We start from the raw sequence: 15236 nt of genomic DNA on the forward strand, positions 1-15236 counted from the left end.
TCTCAATATACACGCCAAGAACTTTTCCCTCAGATCATTACATTGATATTGTGACATAGTGGTATTATTTACAAAAATATTTTACGGCCCTATCCGAAAATTTTCATATCGAACCAGCGGTTCAACCGCCCCAAAAATAAAATCCTGTGTAAGTGCCCGGTCCTTTCCCTTCGCCGGTTACATATTGACAACACAATTTAGCCTAAATTTACCATTAACAATTTAATAGGTTTATAATATAAAAAAATTTTAATTTAAAAAAAATGATTCTGCATTTTTAATATGCATCACTGCCTTAATGGATAATCAATTTATATAATTTTGCTATAAATAAGCCAAACCGTAATCACTTCTGCAGCAACAAGTGAAATCATCAGCTGGATTTTTTGCTGAAAAACTTACTCGCAAAACAACGGGAAAATATGAAAACGATTCTAGTTCTGCTTCTAGTTATAGATCTGGCAAACCTTATCTATGGTCATGTGGTAAGATATAAACTGACGCTTACAAAATCGAATATCACTTAAAAATCCACTGTACAGCCCGTTAAAGTGCCCGAAGATCAAAAGGCTCGCACCGCTCAAATTGCCGCCGAATGTATAGCCCAGGAAAAGATAACACCCGAACAGGCAATTGAATTTTCAAAAGGAGAATTTACGAAAGCAGATAAAAATGTCAAATGTTATGCAAATTGTTTTTTGACAAAAGCTGGTGTTGTGGTCGATGGTGTAGTTCAAACCTCTGTGGTTATGGAAAAAATGGGTCCCACCGTGGGTGAGGAGAAACTGAAGGCTACCATGGAAAAATGTTCTAAACTTAAAGGTAGCGATCATTGTGAGACAGCTTTTATGATGTTCGAATGTTATCATAAAGAACATGCTGATATTGCTTAAGTGAAGGAGGTGATGAATGAATGGACGATGTAAAGGGAATTGTGGTATTATATATTTGCTGTGTGTGTTTATTTGCGATTTATATAACCGCTATGTATGTATATATATATATATATATATGTGTGTGTGTGTAAGTGTTAATGTTGAAAATAAATAAACAAATATAAATTAATTATTTGTGTTAACCATGCTATCATTTTCTATAGCGTAAATACCGAAAATGTCATCAACTTGAGATGAAAACTCATTTTGACGATCCAGAAATTATAGCGGATATTTAAAATTGCCCGGGAATATGTAAACCACTCATATAATAAATATGCCGATTCTGTTTGAGGTAACCTATGGGTGTCGTTTTAGAACGTATCAAGTTTGTAGATCATATTTATACCCTTCACCACACTGTGGTGAGGGTATTAGGTCTTTGTACAAATTTTTGTAACAGGCAAAAGGAATCGAAATAGACACATGATTTATTTTGAGAATATGCATAGAATCATTTTCTGAGTCGATTTATACAGGTCCGCCTGACCGTCCGTCTGCCCATGTTAAATTGTAAACGAAGTACAGGTCGCATTTATGACCCGATTTGGATGAAGTTTGGCATAGGTCACTTATTTGGCCCAAGGACGAACCCTATTGAAATTGGGAAATATCGGTTCTGATTTAGATATAGCCCCCATATATATTTTCGTCCGATTTAAGGTGAATGGTGAACCAAAGTCCCTATATATCTTTCGATTTGCACGAAATTTGGCACAGCGTAATGAATTAAGTCTAGAATGATGTGTGTTAAGTTTCCTGAAAATCGGTTCAGATTTAGATATAGCTACCATATATATTTTCGTCCGATTTAAAGTAAATGATGGCCCAGAGTCCCTGTATATCTTTTGATTTGCACGAAACTTGGTACATCGTACTAAAATGGGTATAGAATTATGTGTGTTAAGTTTCATGAAAATCGGTCTAGATTTAGATATAGCTCCCATATATATTTTCGTCCGATTTAAGGTAAATGGAGCATCACAGTCCCTATATATCGTTCGATTTGCTCGAAATTTGGCATAGCGCTCTGAATTAAGTCTAGAACGTGTGTGTTAAAAATCGGTTCAGATTTAGATATAGCTCCCATATATATTATCATCCGATTTTAGGTAAATAGTGTACCACAGTCCCTAGATATCTTTCGATTTGCACGAAATTTGGCATAGCGTACTTAATTACATCTACAACTATGTGTGTTAAATTACGTGAAAATCGACTCAGATGTAGGTATAGGTCCCATACATACTTTAGTTCGATTTGATGTGCACGAAATTTGGCATAGCGTACCGAATTAAGTCTACAACAATGTGTGTTAAATTCCGTGAAAATCGGTTCAGATTTAGATATAGCTCTCATATATATTTTCGTCCGATTTTAGCTAAATAGTGCACCAAAGTCCCTATACATATTTCGATTTGCCCGAAGTTTGGCATAGCGTACTAAATTTAGTCCAGAGTGATGTGTGTTAAGTTTCTAGAAAATCGGTTCAGATTTAGATATAGCTCCCATATATATTTTCGTGCGATTTTATGTACAAGGTGTACCAAAGGCCCTATATATCCTTGGAATGAAGTCTAGAGTGATATGTGTTACGTTTCGGGAAAATTGCTTCAGTTTTCGATATAGCTCTTACATATGCAAATGTATTCCTCTGATATTATATAAATGGTGCACTAAACTCCTAATGTTTGTCCGATTAACACTAATGTTTGCACAACGTTTGACGATATTGCGTTTTGTTGAAATTGGTGCAGATGCAGCAATAGCTTCCATATGTATTTCGAAAGGGTGCCTGATTGAAATTATATTTATTAAATTTTTATTTAACAGTACGGCGTGCCCAATATCGTGTATCAATTTTTCTATAAATCCACAAATTTGTGCCATGGTACGCAGACGACTCTATTTTGTACAACGTAGTGAAATTAGTATAGCCTAACGGGTACCAAGTTTTGTAGGAATCGGTTCAGATTTAGATCTAACTCCCATATATAGTTTCGTCAGATTTTATGTAAACGGTGCACCAAAGACCCAAAGTTAGGCCGATTGACACAACATTTTGAACAACGTACTGAAGTTAATATAACTTAGTTAGAAATTAGTAATTAGTATTAGTAGTATTATTTAGTTGAAATTAGTATAACCCAACCTATGACAAGTTTCGATAAAATCGGTTCAGAATTTGATACAGCTTTTATATATATGTTCGTCCGATTTTAAGTAAATGGTGCACCAAACTCCTTGGTTATCAGATATTTATCCAAATAATCAACGGACGGTGTAGGGGATGATAGATACCAAGCAACGGCTCTGATTGGCTTTAACATGGCGAAGTCCAGGCTTACCTTGGTCCCTCTTTCATCTCAATTGTGGACACTGACCTCCCCGCGGTGCCACCTGGGGAGCTATTCTCATCACCCGATGAAATAGTGAGCTTATATGTGCCGCGAGTTCACCCATAAGAACTGTAAAAAAAATGGGTTGAGGCATCGGGTTAGTTGCCCAGTCTCGGAAAACCCCTCCTACTATGAAAAAGCAAAGAAAAAGGAAACCAAGCCCCCTAATGTTGACGACCCCCGCAAACTTATAAAGGAGCATGATCTGTGAATTTGCACTTGGAATGTGCGCACGTTGTACAGCACAGGCGCAGTGTTCCCTTTGGCGGATGTACTCAAGAAGTACAAAGCCGATATTATTGCCTTACAGGAAATACGATGGAAAGGGTCAGGTGTAAGTAAATCAGACGATTACGCCCGAAGATAAAGATGAACAGACCAAAGACATATACAGTAGCAACACGTAACGTGATGGAGAATTATAGGGAGAAAAGGTGAGAGGAGAAACGTGTTTTCAGAAAAAAGAAGAAAGAACAAGAAAAACGTGAGCGTGAGCAAATCGAGATGTACAGGTGTCAGAATGAAGTCCGGAAATTTTACCAACGAGTAAAACACCAAACCGAATGCTTCGGTGCAGGCACATCCTCCTGTAGAGATGAAGAAGGAAACCTGGTGACAGATACAGACAGCGTGTTGAGGATCTGGAAAGAGCATTTCGAAAAGCTTCTAGTATCAAATAGTGGCGATGAAGAAGATACCCCAGAACCAATAAGAGATCATGGTATAGAGTGTATACCACCTAGCCAAGATGAGGTCATAAAAGCAATTAATCGGCAGCAGGAGCCGATGGGTTACCAGCCGAACTATTCAAGACTGGTGGCCAGATGCTGGTCAGGAGCATGCACCAGCTGATTAGCACAATTTGGGTAGAAGAATGCATGCCCAATGATTGGAACCTCAGCATCCTGTGTCCCGTGCACAAAAAAGGAGACAAGACAATATGTGCCAACTATAGAGGAATAAGTCTCCTTCCCATCGCATATAAAGTGCTATCCAGTGTGCTGTGTGAACGATTGAAGCCAATGGTCAATGATATCATCGGACCATACCAATGCGGCTTCAGACCTGGCAAATCCACCATTGACAAGATTTTCACTCTGCGCCAAATCCTGGAAAAGACCCACGAAAAACACATCGACACATACCACCTATTTGTCGACTATAAAGCCGCATTCGACAGCCCTATACGTTCAGAGGTATTTAAAGCCATGTCTGCGTTTGGCATTCCTGCAAAATTAATACGGCTATGCAGGATAACTTTAAGTGACACAAGGTCAGCAGTTAAAGTAGGAAAGGACCTATCGGAGCCCTTCAATACCGAACGAGGATTCAGACAAGGTGACAGTTTGTCGTGTGATCTTTTTAACATCCTACTGGAAAAGGTCATACGAAACGCAAAGGTGAACAGAAATGGCACTCTGTACACCAAACAACACATGTTGCTCGCCTACGCCGATGACATAGATATAATGGGTCGAACATTGCGAGCGGTAACAGCCACCTTTGAACAAATTGAAAAGGAGTCTGCCAAAGTGGGTTGGCGAGAAGCCCATGCAGATGGTATCAACGCGCAAGACGTCCAGTAGACTCGGACCAACTGTGGAACTTGAGAACTACAGCTTCGAGATAGTAAAATTTTTTATATACCTTGGTACTGCCATAAATAAAACGAACGACATCAGTTTTGAAATTCGGAGAAGGATTGTGATGGCCAACAGATGCTACTATGGTCTAAGTAAGCAGTTTAGAAACAAGGCCACCTCCCGCCAGACCAAACTTACACTTTACAAGACGCTGATACTACCCGTGCTATTATATGGATCAGAAGCATGGGTACTTGCGCAAGCAGATGAGGCAACTATTGGTGTGTTTGAAAGGAAAATTCTCCGAAAGATCTACGGGCCGATATGCGTCGACGGTGAATATCGGCGTCGAATGAACCACGAGCCATACAATTTATACGCGGACATCGACATAGTCAGTCGTATTGAGCTGCAGCGACTACGGTGGCTAGTCCATGTTGTGCGGATGAATGAAGATGCCCCAGCTCAAAAGGCATATAAAAGCGAGCCTACTGATGGTTCCCGTAGAAGCGGAAGGCCACGAATTAGATGGAAAGACCAAGTAGAAAACAACATCTTGGAACGTGGTCTTCCAAATTGGTGGACTTGCGCACAAGACCGACGCGCTTGGAAATCTTTTTTAAGCTCGGCTTATGGAACAACCATTCTGTAATAAGCCAGCTAAGTAAGTAAAGTAAGTAATCCACGGGTGTCCGATTGATATTTGTTTTAAATTGATTTACACAATTTTGTCCCAGTGTAAGAAGCAACTCTATATCTGTCCAAATAAAAAAATTTAGTATAGGTTGCAGAATGACATGTTTATGGATCCAACTTCCGTTAGGATTCATCTGTTGAATATACCCAAAGTGGTGAAGGGTATCATATAGTCGGCCCCGTACGACTTTACTGCTTTCCTTACTGGTTTTAATTTTCACATTCAATATTTTCTTTTACAACTTTAGGTGACAAAAAAAAAGTTGTTTTTTATGTTTGTTTATTTAACAAAAAGAGAAAATTTTAGTGTTTTCCCACATATTACAATTTTTTCAAACACATTTTATAACTTCTAACAACTTTTTATGTGCGAAATGTATTGTGTTGTAATAAAAAAGTGACAAACCAATTAATTATAATTAACAAATATTTTCATTAGTGGAAAATTAAGCTATTGTTATTATTGGTATAATGAAGTTGTTGAAAGCTATATCAATTACCTAGAAATTATCAAGAGGAAATAAACAACAAAAAATTTATTTTGTTTCTTTTGCATAGAGTTATGGAATTAATTCAGTATAATTTGAAAGAACAAAAAACAATGTTTTTATATGAATATATATTCATATACAAATATGTTTTAATGATTTCATAGACCACTTTATTTTTACAAACATTTGTCGTTGGTATGAAGTTTGGGCTTTATTTTAATCATGACCATCGTAACCACAACATTACTGATTTTTACTGTGCTGATTTTATCAGTTAACGCTCGTGTAAGTATGTACATTTGTAAAGTAGTGCAGCACACATTTTGTTTGCAAATATTTATTTATCTATTTTTTGTTTTTTTTTTTTTGTAATTTCTAGACTTCCAAAACCAACACCACCATTCAAGCTGCCACAAATGACCAATATCCAAATGAATGCCACAAAATGGAGAAATTTTCTAAAGAATTGCTTCAAAACCCCAACAAATGTGATATGAAAATTCTCGAAAGAAATTCAAAATGTTTCATCAGATGTGTACAAACACATTCCAAAGAAAATGATCGGAATATGAACAACTTGGTGTTGGTGCTTAAAATATGTATTAGTTTATTTTGCTATAAGAAACAACAATAAAATATCAGAAGAATCAAGGATCTATGTGTGGGAATTGGTAAATACAATCCATATATATGGAAAACCTAAACCTAACAAGTGAAAAAGCGTTAAGTTCGGTCGGGCCGAACTTTGGATACCCTCCACCATAGTTATACTGACATGCAATAAAAATATAGGGAACATACCAAAAAGTGGGCATATACCGATAATTCTACAAACCGATTTATGTAAACCATTATGTACACCAAATACAAACTTCAGCAATTTTTAATGGGGATTTTTTCCTAAAATCTGTACGATCCAAAAAGTGGACTGATATTGATAACGCATGGTAGAGTATAAAATCCTCAAACTACTGTAATTTAGATTACAAAGTTATATGAGGCTATACCTACAGGGGGACCAATATTCATTACATAGTGTAGGAAATAGTGAATATTTGGGGATATCATTATATGAGGGCTATGCCTAATTAATGACCGGTATATGCCAATTTTCAACCCAATATTTTAATTGTTTATCTCAATTCTTTCCTTCAGGAGGTATCACTATATTGAGGAGATGCCTAAATATCTGCCGATATAATTCATTATCGTCATGTTTGAGTTTTTTATCACAATATCTTTAGAAGGCGGAATGCTTACAACAGATGGCTAAATAGTCTTTGTAGGGTAAAAATTGACTATTCCCCGTAACGACTACCCAACCACAACACACGGGACAAATCAGATAACTATTTTAATATAAAAAGGGGGGTTATATGAGGACTACCCCTAAGGAGGGGTGAATATTAATAATTTTTGGTGGTAGATTTGTTACCATATACGACTACAAAATTCCAAATTTCAGCGAATTCGGCTGAAAAACTCGCTCAAGAACCTCAAAATATCAAGAACCTCAAAATATCGAAAATTGGGGATACCCTTATATGGGGGCTACCCGAAAAAATTGACCTATATTCATAGTTTTTTGTGGAGAGATTTGCTACCCAATAAGAACTCAAATTCGGTGATAAAATCTTGTCAAAACCCCCTAAAAACTAGAAGGTACCCTTATATGGGGGCTACCAGAAAAAGTGGACCTATATTTATAATTTTTAATGGGGAAATATGCTAACCAATAAGAACTCAAAGTGCCAAATACCAGCGAATTCGGTTGAAACCCGCGCTCAAGAACCCTAAAATGCCGAAAATTGGGGGGTACCCTTATATGGGGGCTACCCGGAAAAATTGATCTATATTTATAATTTTTGGTATAGAGATTTGCTAGCCAATAGGAACTCAAAGTACCGAATTCGGTCGAAAAATGCTCCCCAAAACAACGCAAAATTGGGGGTACCCTTATATGCGGGCTATCCGAAAAAAATGGACCCATATTTATAATTTTTACTGGAGAGATTTGCTACCCAATAAGAACTAAATGTACCAAATTTCAGCGAATTCAGTTGAAAAACGCGCTCAAGAACCTCAAAATACCGAAAATTTGGGGGTACCCTTACATGGTAGCTATGCCTAAACGTGGATCGTTAAAGCCCATCTTCGAACTTGGCCTGCCTGTAGACAAAAGACGACTCTATGCAAAATTTTGGCGATATATCTCAATTCGTTTAGACGCTAGAGTGATTACAACAGACAGACGGACATGGCTATATCGTCATTGAATATTACGCTGATCAAGAATATATATACTTTATAGGGTCGGAAATGATTATTTCGATGAGTTACGACCGGAAAAATAAAACGAATATACCCCCCCATACTATGGTGGAGGGTATAAAAAAACCTAATAATGCCCAAAATGGAGCGTAGCCTATAAGTGGTGATATATCAAAACATGGACCTATATAGGAAATTTTCCACGAGCATGCGTCCCGGAATGCCAAATCAAAGCCAAATGAAAACCGTTGAGCGGAGCAGTACCACAGATCTCTAAGTTTATGTGGATCTATATTCTATATTCCGAGACTGGATAATATTTCGCGATATTTGCTCTCTCTTGACCGGTTAGAGGTGACCACGTCCTCTGCGGCATATTTTCCGAATTATGTTTTCCGGGAGTATACATTTGCTCCATAAGATTTAAATTTTGTTATTCTACAGGCAAAAATGTTGGTTCATTCAAGACAGCCATTCGAATTAGTTTGTGAGATCGTCTTCACCATGGAAATTTTGCGATAATATATATAGAGCGACTAGAAAACCTGGTAAAAGAAGTTTTCGGCCCATGCCCGAAATATCATCTTATCATAATCAAAAATTATAGTCCTCGTTCTTGACCATAACCGGTACCTCATGCAATTCCTAGCCATTATAGCTCCCGTTTCGCCCTCTAGTCTGGTAATGGTAATATCATTTTCAGTAAACGTAGGCATCTGTACCATGGGAATTTTTTTGAAATACAAGTACAGTTACATAACGCGCTAAGCCAAAAAGTGAACCGATAGCTTTAATTTTTGGTAGCGACATTTGCATCCCAACAAGATTTCAAAATATCATATTGGAGTCAATTCGCTTGATAAGCGTGGCAAAATCTGAACAATTAGAAGTGTCGTTATATGGGGCTCTACCAAACGTATACCAAAACGTGCACCGATATATCCCATGTTCAATACCAAACATCCTAGGAGTAGTAGCAATGTACTCGTATGTGCAAAAATTCAGAAACACTATTTTAACAATTGTGATTTCTACCGCGATTTCAACAGACAGGCGGATATGTCTAAATCGACATAGACTTTTATTCTGATCAAGAATATATAAACTTTGCAGGGTTTCAGGTGAATATTTTAGGGTGTTACAAACGGAATGACAATTTTAATATAGCCTCCAGGTCCAAGACATAGTTCCCATGTAAATGTCTCTATCCATTATCAGTATTTTGAAAGTTTTAGCCGCATTTTTACTCTTAGCCATCGGCAATACATTCAGATTCCGGATTCTTTCTACCGAGAAATTATTCAATATAGGTCCTTGTTTTTACAAAACTTCCATACAAAGAACCCTCTTAATTTGTTCGTTATTATAAAGTATAGGATATACGGCGGATCACCATCAATTCCCTGTTTTGGCCGATCAAAAAGGCGTTATATGAGCAATGTGTGAGAACTCGGATTGTGATGGCACGCAATGAATCTTCAGACGAATAAACGAATATTTGTTTCGGAGTGATTCTTCAATGAAGACCCATAGGATCGTTTGATAATTTGTTTCCGGGTCAAACACTTAGATCCATTATATTTGCCCGATTGAGAGAAAATTTTGCGCAGCGTACTGAATTCAGACCAGTTTAACGTGCGTGAAGTTTTGTTGAAATCGGTTCAGAGTTAGATATAGCTCCCATATATGGTTTTGTCCGATTTTATGTTAAAATCGGTTCAGATTTACACATAGCTCCCATACATACTTTTCTGGATTCCATACAAATGTTACAGCAAACCAGTGAGCGGAGCAGTATAGTCGGACGGGACCGATCATACGATACCCTACACAACTTCCATGAAAATCTAACTTTCTGTGATTTTACATTCTGAGATTGGGCAATATTTCGCGATATTTGCACACTTTTGACTGGCTAGAGGTCAGCAAATATTACTAATTATCAGCGCAGCCCCTCTAATTACTTGTCCAGATTCCCTTCACTGTGGGTTGTGTGGTGATGTTCGGCTTTCGACTCGAAAAGTACAAATAATTAAGTTTTCGGTCCACTTAATCCGAAGAATTATTATCTGATCATCACCTAACATTTTAGGCGTTGTTCTTGACCATAACTGGAACCTCATGGAACATTTTAAAGCGATCAGCGCTATATATTCTTTGGCCCGATCCCCTTCTCTATGCAAAAATTCGCGGTGTTTGGGCCATAATTGCGGCCTCTGGAGCGACCAGAAAAACCGACAAAAATTTAGTATTTGGTCCATTTCATCCCCTAAATATTAACCGATCTTTTCCAAAAACCATCTTCATGCAAAATTTCATGAAGATTGGTCCATAACTGTGGCCTGTATCGTGTTTACAAATTATAATGGACAGACGGACGGACGGACACACATGTCTAGATCGACTCAGCTAGTCGAGATATGACGATCGGTATACTTAAAGGTGGGTCTAGGACCAATATTTCGCTGCGTTACAAACTTTTGGGGCTGCACAAAGCTATAATACCCTGACAACATAGTTGTGTAGGGTATACACATCTAATGGGTCGGTTACGGATGGTAACCATAGTTTAGTGTCGTTGCCAGTTGCCAAATTTGAATTATGGATGGCAACTGTTGTCAACTTCAGTTGATTCAAATAGAATTTTTATACCCTACACAACTATGTTGTCAGGGTATTATAGCTTTGTGCAGCCCCAAGGGTTTGTAACGCCGCGAAATATTGGTGCTAGACCCACCTTCAAGTATATCGATCGTCATATCTCGACTAGCTGAGTCGATCTAGACATGTGTGTCCGTCCGTCCGTCTGTCCATTATAATTTGTAAACACGGTACAGGTCACAGTTATGGACCAATCTTCACGGAATTTTGCATGTAGGATGGGTTCTGGTCAATGAAGACCCCTAGTGTTTTTGGGAAAGTTCGATTAACATTTAGGGGATGAAATGGACCAAATACTTAATTTTTGTCCGTTTTTCTGGTCTCTCCAGAGGTCGCAATTATGGCCCAAACATCGCGAACATGGAGAAGGGGATTGGGCCAAAGAATAAGCATGCCTGTTTTAATAAAGATCGGTCAATATTTAGCGGGTCAAATGGACCCTGACTTTTGTGTGAAAAATGAAAAACATTGTATTCTATAGTGTATATTTTTGCTCCTGAAGGACATAGACCCGAGACGTTGATTGTATATCCAAGAGGAGTAGTTGGCCTTTAAATTGATACCAACTATATTGTCGTATGTACTCGGATGTGGGAGTTACACGTAAATATTAACAGGTGCTTACGTATTCAGATATTATTTAGTAAACCATTACCACACTGGAGGGCGGAAATATAGCGCTGATCACATTGAAATGTTCCGTGATGTTCTAGTTATGATCAAGACAACGCCTGCAATTTTCTGTGATGATCAGATAACAATTTTGGGATGAAGTGGACCAAAAACTTTTTTTGTGTTTTTACGAGTCGATCTATAGGCCACAATTATAAGCCGAACAACACAACCCACGGTGAAGGGAATATGTACAAGTAATTAGAAAGACTATACTGAATATAAGTAATATTCGGAAAATAAGTCAGTGTAAGGAAGAGGTGCAGTTGACCTCTCCTTGGGCAAGAGGGTGAAACTATCTCGATATATTGCCCAGACTCGGAATAAAAATTCCACAGAAAGTTCCGTGGTAGTTGTGTAGGGTATCGTATAGTCGGCCCGCCCGACTATACTGCTCCGCTCTCTGGTTTAATTTGGAAACAATCCAAATTTTACACAGCTTTTCCTCTATTAGCCGGACAACTTCGGCCAAAACCACCGACATTGTAGATTGAGCCATGCCAAGGTTGAAGTCATTGCCTCCGCAAAAACCACAGAGCTGCACACACTTTTAAGAGAGGAGGATTTTTTTTTTTTTTTTGGTTCAAATATCTATGTAGATCACAAACTTTTTGTCGCCCGATTCAATTTCTATGGTTTTCCAAAGATGATTTGTCTCTTTAATCTACAGGATATTGTACACATTATCATCTCTTGTATGTACCCAAAGTGGTGAAGGGTATCATATAGTCAGCTCCGTCCGACTTTTGAACTGGTTTTGTTTGTGGCTTTGTGCCCTTACACATGATGTAATATATAACGTAATATGTTTGGTAAACCTTTCTAGAAAACCATGAGTTGTATCAGGACTTAAACGACTTTTAAAATAAACAACTCAAATTTGGGTTCTCGTCTGACCAGTCGTTTGTTTTTCAAATGAAAATTTCCCTTCTTATGACTTTATCCCACAGTAGCCACATTAATTTAATATTTCCACCTTATACACTTCAAATTTTTCAAATAAAACATTATTTTTTAAAATATTACATTTATGGTTTCGCATTTGTTTCACATTTGTATTTAGTTGAATACTGAAAATATTTATTTTCTACCCGTTTTGAAACATACTTAAACAAGGGTAGCATGTTCCTTATAATAACACTGATACAAAACAAATGCCGTTTCACAATTATCACTGCCCTTCAAGCTGTTGCATTTAGCCATAATGGCATCCAACTTATCTTGGCCAACATTGGGTCCCAATTTTTGTGACAACACCTCAGGTTGAGGAACACCATTTGAAATGAAGCCGGCCTTTTGCAAGAAACAATTAGCAAAACATTGGGCATTTTTATCCAAGCCATCAAATTGTCCCTTAATCAATGCAGTGGCGGCTTCAGTAGTGCTGTGCTCCTTTTCAAAACATTCAGCACTATATTGGAGGGCATTTATCTTTTGTTGTTCGCTCAAGTTGATGGGCTGAAACAAAATATTAAATTAATTATTAATTTTATTTATATACATATTTCTTCTCTTTTCGGCAATACTTACAATTTGGCCATTGACAATGGTGCAAATGACGAGGACAACTAAAGCAACAGCACACTTCATATTGACATTCAAATTATTTTTATTTTTAATTTTAAATTTTCTAGTATTTATTCTAAACGTCACTGCTATACTGATTAGGAAGTTTCATTTGATATCGGCTATTTATATTCATTTTTTCTCTTCGCATTGCATTTGCTGCATACATACAGTAAATGCCATAAAATGTTTGAATAATAATTTATTTAAACTACTACAAAAATCATGGTCGCCAAATTAGTCATGGCTTCTAGTTTTGAATCGTGTGTATTATTAATTTTAGCTACCACTGTGCAGAGCTATGACTTAGGTTGTAGTTGTTATACCTTAGGTTGTTGTTATTTAACTGGTTTTATGTAGCTGCAGCAACTACAATAACAACAACAATTGGGTTAAAATGCAATAGAATCAGATAATTGGCTGGTAGCTGCGTTCATATATAAAACTATTAATGATCGGCAAGCAAGATTAAAAATTTCGAGGAAATAAAATATCAGACTTTTGGACAGTTATTTCTGACTGGTCTTAAGTAGATTTAATAACTGTTGGAGGGTTTATAATACTGGTTGTTCCGTTTATAGCTGCTCGATAATATATTAAATACAATACGTGGACCGAAAAATCATGCTTTCAATAGCAAGCATCCTAGTAGCAATGTATTTACAAAATTACAAAATATTAAGTATTCCAAGTCTATCGTACTGTTCCCAGACAGTATCGCGTGGAATTTAGGTATATCTAAATCTAAACCGATTCCAACAAAACTTTGCACACATCAATCGGGAACTATTTCAGTACTCTATGCAAAATGTTGTCTCAGTCGAACAAATATTGGGAGTGTGGTGTACCATTTACATATAAAACCATTCTCGATTTTAATTTTTCAAGATTTTCAATGGGCTGGTATATCAATACCAATGCTTTGTTAAGGTTTGTAACTTTGCACATATATATTTGAATATTTTAAAGAGAAGAACAAAAATGTACAAAAAATTTGTGTTATTGTTTTGTTGCAATTAAAAAGAAGTCCTTATTTTTGATGGTGGGCATGATAACTCCTCACTGGAACATCGGAAACCGAAAATTCTAACGGTGTTAGAAAGAGTACATGTCTGGCTTTCGTATGAAGTAGGATTATTGACTTCGCTCTAAAATTAACAAAATGGCGGACCTTTGAACAAATATTTTTGGAAAATCGCCATTTTTTACCAAAAACCATGTTAAAAAATAGGGAAGATCTTCTCCGATTGGTTTTATCCTATTTCATACGATAGCTATACACTCAGAGAGAAACGTGTAAAAATTTGGAATCGATTGGGTTATTAGTTTTTGAGTTATCGTGCCCGCCATTCGCAAAAGAGAACGGGACCGACTATATGATACCCTTCACCACAATGGGTATATTAAACAGTATTATTAACATGAAATTGTATGAAATAAAATATGTGATATTTATCTAAATGTGAATCGGACTAGATCTATCCATAAACATGTCATTCGTTTGGGCCAAAAGTATGAAAATCGACTTCAAACAAATATCAATAGGTCATCCGTTGGGCTATGTCTGTACTTCTAGAAAACGTAACTACGTTATTCTAGGCTCAATTTTGTACGTTGTGCAAACTTTGATGTCAATCTGACAAATATTAGGAGTTTAATGTACAATTTACTTAAGATGGAAGCTATACCCAAATATGAAATGATTTCAACGAAACTTGTCACAGGTTAAGTTATACTAATTTCGGTACGTTTAGTTCCTATCAGCCATATATTGGTTTCTTGGTGAGTCAATTACTTCATATCAGCTATATCTAAATCTCAACCGATTTTTACGAAACTTGGCACACAAAATTCTGGACTAAATTCAGTACGTTATGCAAAATAAGAACTTTGACACATTATTTAAATTAAATCGGACGAAAAAATATATATCTAGATCTGAACCGATTTTCACAAAACTTG

The 15236-nt window shown here is 36.9% G+C and overlaps 2 protein-coding genes across 2 annotated transcripts; one reads left to right on the forward strand and one right to left on the reverse strand.

Annotated features, from left to right (window-relative positions):
- Positions 1 to 422: 422 nt before the first annotated feature.
- On the forward strand, positions 423 to 893 carry LOC133323612 (general odorant-binding protein 56d-like). Its single transcript, XM_061532528.1, has 2 exons — positions 423 to 485; positions 543 to 893. Exons 1-2 carry the CDS (start codon positions 423 to 425, stop codon positions 891 to 893), a joined length of 414 nt encoding a protein of 137 aa, XP_061388512.1.
- Positions 894 to 12815: 11922 nt separating this feature from the next.
- LOC133323613 (general odorant-binding protein 56d-like) lies at positions 12816 to 13298 on the reverse strand. Its single transcript, XM_061532529.1, has 2 exons — positions 13239 to 13298; positions 12816 to 13166 (listed from the first exon to the last, which is right to left on the reverse strand). Exons 1-2 carry the CDS (start codon positions 13296 to 13298, stop codon positions 12816 to 12818), a joined length of 411 nt encoding a protein of 136 aa, XP_061388513.1.
- Positions 13299 to 15236: the final 1938 nt, after the last annotated feature.

This window comes from Musca vetustissima, unplaced genomic scaffold (genome assembly GCF_032173495.1).
Source record: "Musca vetustissima isolate MV318-11 ecotype Yass unplaced genomic scaffold, APGP_CSIRO_Mvet_v1 utg107062, whole genome shotgun sequence".
NCBI classification, from domain to species: Eukaryota; Metazoa; Arthropoda; class Insecta; order Diptera; family Muscidae; genus Musca; species Musca vetustissima.